The sequence below is a fragment of the Carassius auratus genome, chromosome 18 (genome assembly GCF_003368295.1).
Source record: "Carassius auratus strain Wakin chromosome 18, ASM336829v1, whole genome shotgun sequence".
In the NCBI taxonomy this organism is placed as follows: Eukaryota; Metazoa; Chordata; class Actinopteri; order Cypriniformes; family Cyprinidae; genus Carassius; species Carassius auratus.
This window is the reverse complement of record NC_039260.1, coordinates 8,205,488-8,216,983: the sequence shown is the minus strand read 5'-3', so window position 1 is coordinate 8,216,983 and position 11,496 is coordinate 8,205,488. Positions and strand designations below refer to the sequence as shown.

The 11,496-nt window shown below is 37.3% G+C and overlaps 2 protein-coding genes across 2 annotated transcripts in view; one reads left to right on the top strand and one right to left on the bottom strand.

The window, feature by feature from the left end:
* Positions 1–92: 92 nt before the first annotated feature.
* ces3 (carboxylesterase 3) lies at positions 93–5,240 on the bottom strand. The gene is made up of 13 exons (XM_026287394.1): positions 5,092–5,240; positions 4,722–4,917; positions 4,005–4,143; positions 3,729–3,862; positions 3,454–3,607; positions 3,094–3,198; positions 1,694–1,795; positions 1,398–1,538; positions 1,204–1,284; positions 859–1,000; positions 631–777; positions 386–458; positions 93–323 (listed from the first exon to the last, which is right to left on the bottom strand). Exons 1-13 carry the CDS (start codon positions 5,159–5,161, stop codon positions 158–160), a joined length of 1,650 nt encoding a protein of 549 aa, XP_026143179.1. The 5' UTR covers positions 5,162–5,240; the 3' UTR covers positions 93–157.
* Positions 5,241–8,100: 2,860 nt separating this feature from the next.
* Positions 8,101–11,496, top strand: part of LOC113118319 (zinc finger protein ZFPM1-like) — a 71,990-nt gene continuing 68,594 nt past the window's right edge. Inside the window, exon 1 of the mRNA XM_026287393.1 lies at positions 8,101–8,511. Within this exon, the coding sequence (XP_026143178.1) occupies positions 8,472–8,511 (40 nt within the window). The 5' untranslated portion in view covers positions 8,101–8,471. The remainder of the gene's footprint in view (positions 8,512–11,496) is intronic.

Sequence of the window (11,496 nt, the reverse complement as noted above, 5' to 3'; positions counted from 1 at the left end):
AATAAAGATCAGATTTTGGCTGGATTTGAGAACAATAGAAAAGTCTGCAAAAGGTTTCATAGGAACAATTTCACTGCATGGAGACAAAATAATAATTTACACATATGCAAATTAGATTTTATTTAAAGTAGATGCATCATGTTTGTTGGTGAAATAACTAGGCTTTGTGGAGTGCTGCAATCTTTTTAGGTAATTCTTCAGTGAAAAAGAGCAGCTTGTCCATCTTTAGATCCTGTCCTGCATTTTGCTGCAAATCTAGGTTCATGTATTTATTCGTCTTGTCGTACACAGGCCAGTGCACCAGACCGGGACCATTTGGTGATCTGTGGAAATGAAATAATTATTTAAGGCATGAAGGATCAGCATTAACTGGTGTACCACTTACCCAGTGCGAATGAAGTTCGCCCAGTATCCCATGGTGGTTCTGCATAGTTGGTTTTCCTCCTCAGTGACTGTTCCTGTGGATGATAAAGAGTTAATATTCATAACAACATCACCGCTTCATCATTAACATTTTCACTTTGTTTAGATCATTTGCAGTTTCAAAACCCAGCCACAATAAATATATCAGTATAAATGTGCAGTATCATAATAATTTGCCAGGACAAACAAGTTCTTAGATCTGCATACCCCCTTTGATATGGCCATCCCAAAAGCATGCCCCAAACACAAATCCAAGTTCATCACCATGGTCAGCTTTCACAAAGCTGGGTCTGAAAACTTTAAATATACTTGGCGGGTGCTGGAACTCATACATATACACAGGCACGCCAGCATCTGTGAAGTTAAGATAATGGAAAATAACAAAGAAAACCAACAAAAACAGATCATTGATGGTGAAATATTATCACAACCAACCTCTGTGGTAAGATGCAACTGTAATGGAGGGAATCACCAAAAAAATATCCCCCACCATCTCAGTAAATGCGTTGCGAATGTCCTCTTGAGTTTGAGCATGTTTTAGGTATTTTTCTGCTATGATTTCATTGACTCCTGGCGTCTACGATGACAGAATGAAGGATTACACCAATTCTACCGAGTCTCCTAAATGCTATTTAGTACTTTGTTCACTAGAGGGCGACAAATACTAACAAATTAGCCAGAATGCGTTAATTCAAGAAAATCCATTTGCATTTGATCTCTGTTTTAGTCTCTAAATCACTACAAATGATCTGGAAAGAAAGAAGAGAAGTTGAGTTTTACTTCATTTTTGGTAAAATTGTCCATCAGTTGTTTCACTGTTTCTCTGTCCATCCTTTTTAACACGTCTTCTGAGACTAAGGCCTGAAATAAAAATAAAAAAATAGCACATGCATTACTATTTAAAAAATAGTCATAAAGGTTCATAGACCTTTTGTTTAATTTCACCATTCCATACAAAAATGTCCGATACTTACCTGAGAGAGCATCCATCCAAATTCATCGTTTGTTGTTCCAACAAGAATTGGAACTTTATGAAAATCTTTGCTCTTTAGTAACTCCTCTGGTTGAGCTTTAAGAAACTCCCCATCAACCGTTGCTCCAGGGAAAAGGTGTTTCTAAGGAAGTCATTTGGTCTAAGAAATTGTTTCATTCTCTTTTCAATGTGTATATTTATAGAGTAGATTTATCACCAGTAGATCTTAAAATTGCATTTATTTTTCATTAACTATTGAAAAGCATCTCTTAAACTCTAGTGCATCTCTGCTCCTACCTTTTTAGTTGCATGGATGATTTGCTCCTCAGTAAGTTCTTTTATGCATTTGGTCAGCACTTCATTAGAGCTGAAGTCACATTCAGTGACATTTGCTACCACCTGGTCAAACAGATCACAGACAATCGCCTTTTCTAAACACCGACAGTAATTATCTTACATTAGGTATTGTCAATATGCATTTTCGAATCAGGCTGAGCTGAAGTGCTTTTTTGTAAAGCTTTTAAATTCAGATTTAACTTTTTGGGAGGACATTAAAGGGGTCATTACCTGAGAAACAAAACTTCCCTTGATCTTTTCACAAATAAGTCATTGTACTATAAAAACATCCTGTACGTTTCAGAACTCAAAACTTTCTCATTAGTCTAAAAAACAGATTATATTGAAGGGAGTCTGCCAAAACAACAACTTTTGAAATGTTCTACTCTGTGAAGTAATCGTTTGGATAAGCACCGCCTACACAGAAGAAGATCAACACCTGCTTCTTCATGGCTCCCTCTTTAGCCCCGCCCACCGATTGCCTCATGTAGTGTTTACGAGGGAGGCAGACGTGTAGGTTTACGCAGAAATAAAACAATAAAAGATGACTCAGACAAGATGCTGTGCAGTGCCCAGCTGTGGAAGGAAATAGTATTTGCATTGCTTTCCTTCTGATCCCAACATTCGGAAAGAGTGGATGAACTTAACTTTTAATGAAGTTTCAGACTGCTTCAGTAAAATTAAGAACTTCCTTTTACCAGGGATTCCTTTACAAACAAATTGACGTGGGAGTTTCAGAAAGATTGAAACTAACAGACGATGCTGTGCCAACTATATTGGATCCTATAGTAATGACGCACCACACAAGTGTATTTTGTTACGTGATCACTATTGCTTTTTCTGATAAACAAATTGTTTGATATGAATATTTGTGCATTTTTAACCTAAATCACAACAGAGACCATTAAACACTCAAGTTTTTAACCAATCATCATGGCAGTGGGCGTTTACTTCTGGTCTGCTACTTTCAAACAGAGCGTTCTGATGAGGGGGGTCAAAAACAGGACAGAAAATAGCCTATTGCTTTTAAATCATGTTTTTTTGATTTAAAAAATCTTGATAACATTGGACCTCAGAGAACAGTACAAAATAAAAAACAGAGGCAGTTTGTCGCCCCTTTAAATTAAACAGTTAAGGGTTTATGCATTAGCCTATATGCTTTGGTGCTTTTTCAATGTCTTGTTTATGTGTCTAAATGCTAAAACCAAACTGCCTGCAGGAAATGAAATAAAGACAAACTAAAGTGAACTGAACTAAACTTAACAAGACTCTAAAATTATTGGCATCTGACCTAATACTAAAGGTTCCCTATAATAAACTATTGAGTAGTACACATTTAATGTTGTATTTGGGCTAAATACCTTGTTAAGCCTCGGAAGATCTTTGACAGTGTAGCCCATCATAGTTGCTACTCCACTCTGAAAGATGGCCCGCTGAAACAGCCCCTTGGTCATGGGCGACAATGTCTAGAAGAACATAAGTATATATCTTTAGAACACACTTGATCCTAGCACTGTATTGTATAGAGAATCTATTAATGGATAAGATCTTATGTTGTTTTAACAACTTGTCTTTCAGCTATTCACTGATTATCATATTTCCAGGGGAAGCCCGAAGGGACCACAAGGAATTTACTCAGAACTTATGTTTTTTAAAGACTCATCAGAAAAGTATGAGATCAGAAAAGAAAGATAATGGTGCTTTAAAAAACATTTACTGACCAGAAAAGAGGCGCTGGCTCCTCCAGCAGACTGCCCAGCTATAGTGACAGACTGGGGGTCTCCTCCAAAACCCTCAATGTTTTGCTGCACCCACTTTAGCGCAGCAATCTGGTCTAGGAAACCCCAGTTACCTTGAGAATTCTTATCTCCTGTGCTGAAACCAGAAGCATATGTTATTATAACCCACTGCAGAAGCAGCACAAAAGAAATCTGATGTCATTCTCAAGGGACAGACTGCATGAGTTGTGCCCACTTTCTCTACCATAAATATATACCTGAAGTATCCTAATATTCCAAGTCGGTACTGAATGATAACCACAACAATGTTCTCATAGGCTGCCAACGAGGATCCATCAAATGTGCAAGCGCCCCCATTTACCAGAGCACCCCCGTGAATCCAGACCATTACCTGTTGGTTTGCATAAATTTCTTTTGTTAGAGGGGTTGGGGAAATTGTCAATAAAGCATAATAGAATAAGTTCTACTTTGAATTCGTAAGTCAAAGCACTGTCCTCTGGTTTAGATGAGAGAAGCCGTTATTCAGTACTCACTGGAAGTTTATCTGATTCTGATCTTTGAGAAGGAGTGTAAACATTCAGATACAAACAGTCCTCTGAGACTCCTGTTGGTGTGAAATCCAACGCCATTGATTTTGCTAATATATGCAGAATATCTGGGTTTTGAAGGCATCTAGAATACAGCGAGAGAAGGTACACTGTAAAAAATGTTGTATATCTATGGTACGTATGGCAAATTCCTCTATCATGCACAGTGAAAAACTGTGATAGATCTATAGCGGTACATTACACCAAAGAAAAAAATAAAATGCTGTTAAATGTACATACTTTGGAAGTGAAAATGAACAGTATACAAAATAGACGTGTTTGTGTGTATGACATTGTATGCACATTTGACTGTATATTAGTATACACCTCAGCATGCAGAACGGCTTTTATGACCTGTATTATTATGGTGGTTATCAGTAAAATTATACAGGTACAAAACAGATTTGATTTCTTTAGATCTAATATTAACATTGCATCAGTTAATGAAAAGTGTAGTTAATTCCAGTCGCATATATTATTAAATGTTGCTACCACATTTAAATATATAATTATTTTTACCATAAATTTCACAGGTCAATTTTTACTGTGTATCTATACTGTATAAGTAAGTGGAATATAGTAATTTAGAGGTAAATAAGGAATTTAGTACAAATATATTTCATAAATCACAGTTATTTTTTTTTTTTATATTGCCATACTCACATGGATGGGTGCTGGGTGGCATTTCTTATGCCTTCCCATCCCTGTACAGGACCAGGTGCAGCCAGACGGAGGGGGCCAACAGGTGGCTGGGCAAAAGGAATACCCAAATACTGCTCCACCACCTTTTCCGAGCCTTTAACTTTCATATATTGTCCACGGACACTGCCATGCTTCAGAACAACCACCGGCCCAGTGTCTGTATAAATACAAACCAATCTGACATTAACACCCATCATTGAATACATATTATTATTTTATGTTCCTGTCAAATAACAATACTCCTTCAAAAAATTGTAAAATAGATAATTAAGTAAAATACTACTTCACTGTATAAGGTTCAATTTTATTTAAAAAGCGATATAAGACATACCTGTCTGTACAGGGGCTGTCCAAACAGGTGCCAGGGTCAAGCACAGGCAGAGCAAAACTTCTTTTATCATAGTTCTTTCGTTAAAGACTGATACAAACTCAAGCTGTAACGAAGAGCTTACAAAACTGATCAATCCCACATGCTCAGTTACAAAACACTGGCCTTTAACCTGATTCTACACTTTACCCCCTTAAAAAAACAGAGCAGCTGTTTAATGTGTACAAAGTGGAATCACTGTACGGCAGACTGAGGAGACCATTCTTTGTATAAATAATCATAATTAGTTTAGAATTTGATCTCTGTATTTCTGTGGTCTGTACTGACATGTTTGTTAGATTAAAGAGTTCTAAAATCTTACATTTACAGGTAAAGTGAACCGTACATATCAAATCAAAATCAAAATATCAAAGAATTATTTTTTTAATTATTATTATTCTTAGTCATTCCCATATGGATAATTTAATTTGCCACCACAGTAAATTCTTCTGTCAAAGTGGTTCATGTACCCAGCGATAAAGTGTGTGCTTATACAGAGAGTGTCACAGAGGCTCAGATTCTTCACAGGTAAGTTAGTAATTCATGTCTTGTGTTGGATTTATTGAACAAAGCTACCAGGAATGCTTGAAGGTTAAAGCTTAGAAGTTAAAAGTTGTATCCAGTGATACTTATTTAGTAGTTGATTTCGTTGTTTTTTTTATTTATAATTTTTTTTAATTTAATTTGTTTGACTAGCTGTTGTGGCATAGCGGTTATTGCCCTCAACACAAGATTTGATCTGCAAGGTTGCAAGCTCAAGCTCAAGAGGCATTGGTCTAGAATTAGGGGAGGTACTGGGAAGTTACTGCAAAATAACATAGAAGGTAAACGTGACTGTCGCTTTTTCTTTGAAATTACTCGTGTTCCACTGAAAAAAATAGTCTTTTTTTTTCTCTACATGATACTTTCTAGATAAAGTACCTTATCATACTGTACATAAACCATAAATGTAAACATCAGGATAGTCATTTATAACTCGGGTTTCTTCTAATCTATACACTGCTTATTTGATAAAATGATTTATTTTTATTTTTTAATTACATTTATTTTGCTATTCTACAGGCCTTTTTTACACTCTTTAATTTGTTTGATTTAGTCATATTTATTTTTAAATAATGTCTTTTCTTTTCTTTTTATATTTTACATACATAAAAAAAAGTTTTATTACTAACCTTATTTAAAAAAAAAAAAAAAACTAGATACACTTTAAAGGCAGAGTGTGCTACACATTTTAAACAGGTTTGTAATAAATGCATTTAAAAATCGGCGTTCAAAATATAGTTATATTGAGTGCTTTAGCTTATGTCAATTAGTCATTATAAGTGCATTATACTTTTTATTTTAAGTGTTGATTTCATCATGTTTAATCATGAAATATACGAACAATGTTCCTCCAACATTAAGATTAACAAGGCCAAACACTGATCTTGTAAATAATTGTTTAATAATAGTTCACCTAAATATTTTGACCCGAACCTTCTAACAAATCTTAATAAATTATGACACAACAAAAAAAATATAAAGTGTTTTATTATTATTATTCTTGGTATTATTTGTGGTTGCCTTAAACGTTCCAGGTAGTTAACATATGACAACTTTGATGTATTTGACTCATATTCAAATGTTGTGGCTGGAGAGGAATGTGTATAAGTCAGCTCATTACTAGTCTCACTTAGCCAGCCCTTCAGTCTGACGTCTGAATAGCTCATTACAACCATGGGCCCTGTCCCAAATGGAATACACTTCATGTGCACTTGCGGTCTTGCGTATACAATGGCCGCAGCGTGCGCGTGTCGGTTAAGTCCACGAGACCGTAGGTGTCACATTTGTCATTTTAGCGTTCAGAAGAGTGCTCGCGAGCGCACCCTTTTTTGACCATAATGCGCCCTCGATCCGAACTTAGAGGAAGACCGCGAGGGTGTAGGGTGCCGTCACTCTCCAGTGAGGCATGAGATAAGGTTTTTCGTTGGTCACTAGATGGAAGCAGTGAGTTTTTGAGGAGGTCACAGTGCCTGCATATGTGCAAAGAAAACAGTAATAGCGTGCTCCCTTTTGTTTGGCAATCATACCAGCTATAATTGTACTACTTTTGTATTTCAGTAATCCAGCCCAACATTTACTTGGAGATACTGGTCACGCCCCCATTTAAAGTAGACAAACAGAATAGAATAATATTTATTGAATCCTGTGTGAGATGAGATGCAATGTTGCAGCAGCAAAAGAGAGAACAACAATTACCACAGAACAGTGATCACAAAATATTTATTATATAAATTCGTTTTCACATAAAAAGTACAACAAAAAAACAAATAATATAAATAATAAATACCAGTTAAATGTATTATTTATAATATATAGAATTGTGTTGTTTTTATTATTTATATCTTATTATAATTTATCTTTTTAAAATAATAATTATTTATAATAATACAATTATTATTATTAAAACTTTAATAGAATATTATCAGAATATTTTATTAGAATGTCTATCTATCTATCTATCTATCTATCTATCTATCTATCTACCTATCTATCTATCTATCTATCTGTCTGTCTGTTTGTCGGTCTGTCTATATACATTAAATAATAATTCAAGAAATAATTCGAGAATATTATTGAGTTGATTAGAATGTATTTTATAATTATAATTATAAATGATTATAAGTATTATTATAAAATATATTATAATAAAGTATTATTACTATGTATATATAATCGTTTATACATTATTTATGCAACATAAAAGTATAATACTGATTTTATAACGAGTAGTGGTAAATAACAACATTATTTTAACCGTAAGAAGAAGAACAACATTATTTTTTTGAACAGCCCATCAAGTTTTTCCGCATTCACTCATCCTTAAGAATATTTTTTATTATATTGTTTCATGCAAACGGGGCACACATTGCATGCCTTGAGCGGCGTGCGGCATGGCATCATACGCAAGGGGCGTGACGGAGGCGTGTCATAACATATCACCGCCACTGTTTCATGTGTCGATCGAGCCCTGTTGAGGAGAACTGCGCTCTCTCTGTGCTTCACCGGTGTACACCTAAACAAATCATTAAAAGCTAAAGGTATAGGTTCCTCCAGCAGCATATGCGCTGTCAGGGCTAACATCGGCAGAGTTTATTGTGGCTAACGGAGAGAGGATAGATCGCTCCTCTGGGAAGACGTCGAGAAGTCGGCCACAGGTAGCTCTTGCGGCTCTGAATATCAAAGTACAGGTCATGCGGGTGTCTTCGGAGGGGCAGAGAGCTGTGATCCAGTGCTGTTACTGCTAGTGACCCCGGTGGACTGATCGCTTTTGCCGCAAGCTGAGCACGAAGGACGGAATAAGTATGTCCCGAAGAAAGCAGAGCAAACCCCGGCAGATCAAACGTAAGATTTTAAAGTTCAACTAGTACCGGTGCTGCTGTTGTAAATTGTGACTCGTTGTAAAAAGTGTGTGCTATTATTCATATGACTGGATTTTTTTTTTTTTTTTTTGTGAGCGCAGCGTTGTCGTGCGTTTAAACAGTTTCGTGGAAACTGACAAGATCTTTCTATTAACACGAGACAAATGGCACGCTCTAGATGTATGAGCGGTCTGTTCAAACATTCATTGTGTTTTAATGGTTTTAAGACCGCAGAAAATTAGAAATGGCTACATTTATTTACAACTGCCACCATAGTAACCAACTGCTTTTAGGACGCGCTACTCATTTTGTGGAAGAGCGCGGCACGTCAACGCCGCTGAACAAACTCACGCTTCATTTTTCAAACGCAGCGGCGATAACTGTGTGTAATAAACGCGATTTTATTTGACTTTTTAATTCGTAAAAGTGCTTTCGTCTGCTCCAACTGAAGTGTAACAGTGGCTTCCTGTTTAATACTGTTGTGGAAACGTCACTGTTCTCTGAAAAAGACGATGTGAGTTCAGATAAACAGCGATCCGATCCCAGTCGAGATAAGGATTAAAATTGGATCTTTTATTTGTTTTCTGTCTGTGGCTGCACCGAGGCTGCTGTTGCATTTTCCTCCGGCTTTTCAGTTCTCTTTCCAGAGATGAGTCGTCAGATAGTGCGCCCAGCTGATCCCTCCACATGATAGTGGATTACAATTGGAATCTTTTTTTCATCCATCCTTTTTAACCCTTTAGTCGGTCTTAAAATTATATTTTTACGATTGTATTCAAGATAGTACGTTCTGTCATTATTTGCATGCTGAAGACTTTTGACTGACTTCTGTGGCACACAAAAGGAGACATTTTGAAGAATGTCTTGGTTTCTGTTTTCCATTTAATGAGAAAGAATGGTGACCAAAGATCTAAACCCTTGAAAGTGATGCAATATAATCATAAAAGTGATTAACGCTATATCAAGCAAAAGGAGAAACTATATCTTGTCACTTTCCTGAGAAAAGTAGCAATGTTTAATTCGTCTGATATAATTCACAAAACCAATCAGAAATATTTGTTCATAACTCAAAATTATTTGGTTCTTGAGTTCGACTGAACTGGTCGCAGCCGTTAACAGCTCACTGGAGTGAAAGATTATTAGTGAATAACTATCATGTGACTTGGAATATAGTGTGCTAGTCTTATCAGCCACTTTTATTATACTATGGAGATGACATACCATGTTTTCTGAGACTTGACATCTTCGTTCTTCATTAATTGTGATTGGCAAAAAGCAAGCGGGAGATTATTTTGACTTCCAGCAATGAAAGAAAGTCATACAGGTTTGGAACAAAGTGAAGGTGACACAAATCCATTTTTGATTGAAGTGACCCTTAACATTTTGTGGTCGATAAATTCCTAAAGTAAAAATCAAATAGATTGACCACTGCCTCTCCCTCTCTTTCTGTGAAAAGAACCAACAGCGCTGAAAAGTCGTTTTGCTCTGGTGCCCGGGCGCTGTTTCAGTTCTTCATCCAGAAGAGATGCTTTCAGGCGATAAGCACAGTAGCAATATCTTGGAGGTTGAGTTTGAAAGGGCTGCTCCAAAAAAATAAATATTAATGCGATTCAAAGGCAGAAAGCCACTCTTGAATAGGAAAGAAAAATGGTCTGATAAGGCAGCATTAGCATATACCACTGAGTGTAAACGGCCGGTATCAAGGTTTGTTTAAGTGACTGGAGAGTTATACGAGCACGTTGACCAGTAATACCCATGACCTGCTGACCCATGAAGGCGTCCTCTTAATTGAGATGTCTTATCTGATATAAAGCTATCTCTGGTTGGTTTCTGCAGAGCTCATTTTCTTACCTAGAGGCAGCTGCAAACAGTAGAACCAGCTTTACTACTTAAGGCCAGTCATAGCTGATGTTTTGAAAGATTCAGCATAAACATTTCTTATCTTTCCTGAAATGTTGAACCCTGTGAAGATTTCATATCTGGTGGCTTTTGAAGTACACATCGCCATCTCCACGAATCCCCCATTGATGTCCCATTAGGAGTGATGAGGATGGAAAAGTATCACAGATTTGGCGCCAGATCACCCTAAATGTGAGTCCTCCCCATTACCAAACCCGGGAGCTTATATGGACGACACATCGCCCCTCTTATCTCACCTTTTTGCGTATGTAAACATGAAGACGACTGTGTCTAATAAGATTGTATTGTTTTGTTACACTCTTACTGGAAGGATTACAATCCCGACCCCTCTAAAAGAGGTATCCAGTATCATGGAAGACTGTGTTGAGAGGAAATATTTTTGTTTGTCTTTTGTGCGTCACTCTCCCAATGGTGAAGATCGTGCTGATAGATTATCCACCACTCCCTGATGGCGAGATTAGCTCACGGTCTTAGCGGGGCCACATCCCAGGGCTTATATTTTGGCAGTTGAGATGGGAGACAAGATAGGCAAGGCGGCGATCTCGGTGGAGATAGTCCCAACGTCGAGGTGGGTGGGGGGGATTGGGATTATAATTACATTTGGCTGAAGCGTTCTCATCTTTGTCATGTTTGTGTTGTTGTTGTTTGGGACTGGCTTGGTGTATCTCTAGATAAGTTAAAAGAAGAGAGGGAGAAAAGCCGATAAGGGGAGAGTAGGATGGCAGGGCTGATAAGGGCTGGGGGAGAGAGAGGCAGGAATACAGAAATGGTAGATGGATGTATGCTGCGTTTTAAAAGCAGCTGCCTCAGTGAGATCGCAGGGGCTGATAAGCGAGCCGTTGAGATGATTGGGGAGATAACAGAAAGGAGATTCTCACAGATAGCAGCCGAGTGACATCATTCAAACGGCTCGGAGGTCGGTGTGAATTATTCATGAGCTCCCAGAATTTGGCGTCAGCGGCCGGAGGATGTTAGAGAAGCCAGACAATGCACTTGTTTGAGTTACCACCTCCTGTACCTTGGGCTTGCACTTTTGAAAGTGTGGACA

What these genes read in the sequence shown, in the direction of transcription:
- ces3 (XM_026287394.1), bottom strand. Translation starts at nt 5,161, where the DNA reads ATGATAAAAGAAGTTTTGCTCTGCCTGTGCTTGACCCTGGCACCTGTT. An exon ending in GGAATATTAGGATACTTCAG is followed by an intron (nt 3,608 to 3,728) that starts GTATATATTTAT and finishes TTCTGGTTTCAG; the next exon opens with CACAGGAGATAAGAATTCTC. An exon ending in GCGAACTTCATTCGCACTGG is followed by an intron (nt 324 to 385) that starts GTAAGTGGTACA and finishes TCATTTCCACAG; the next exon opens with ATCACCAAATGGTCCCGGTC.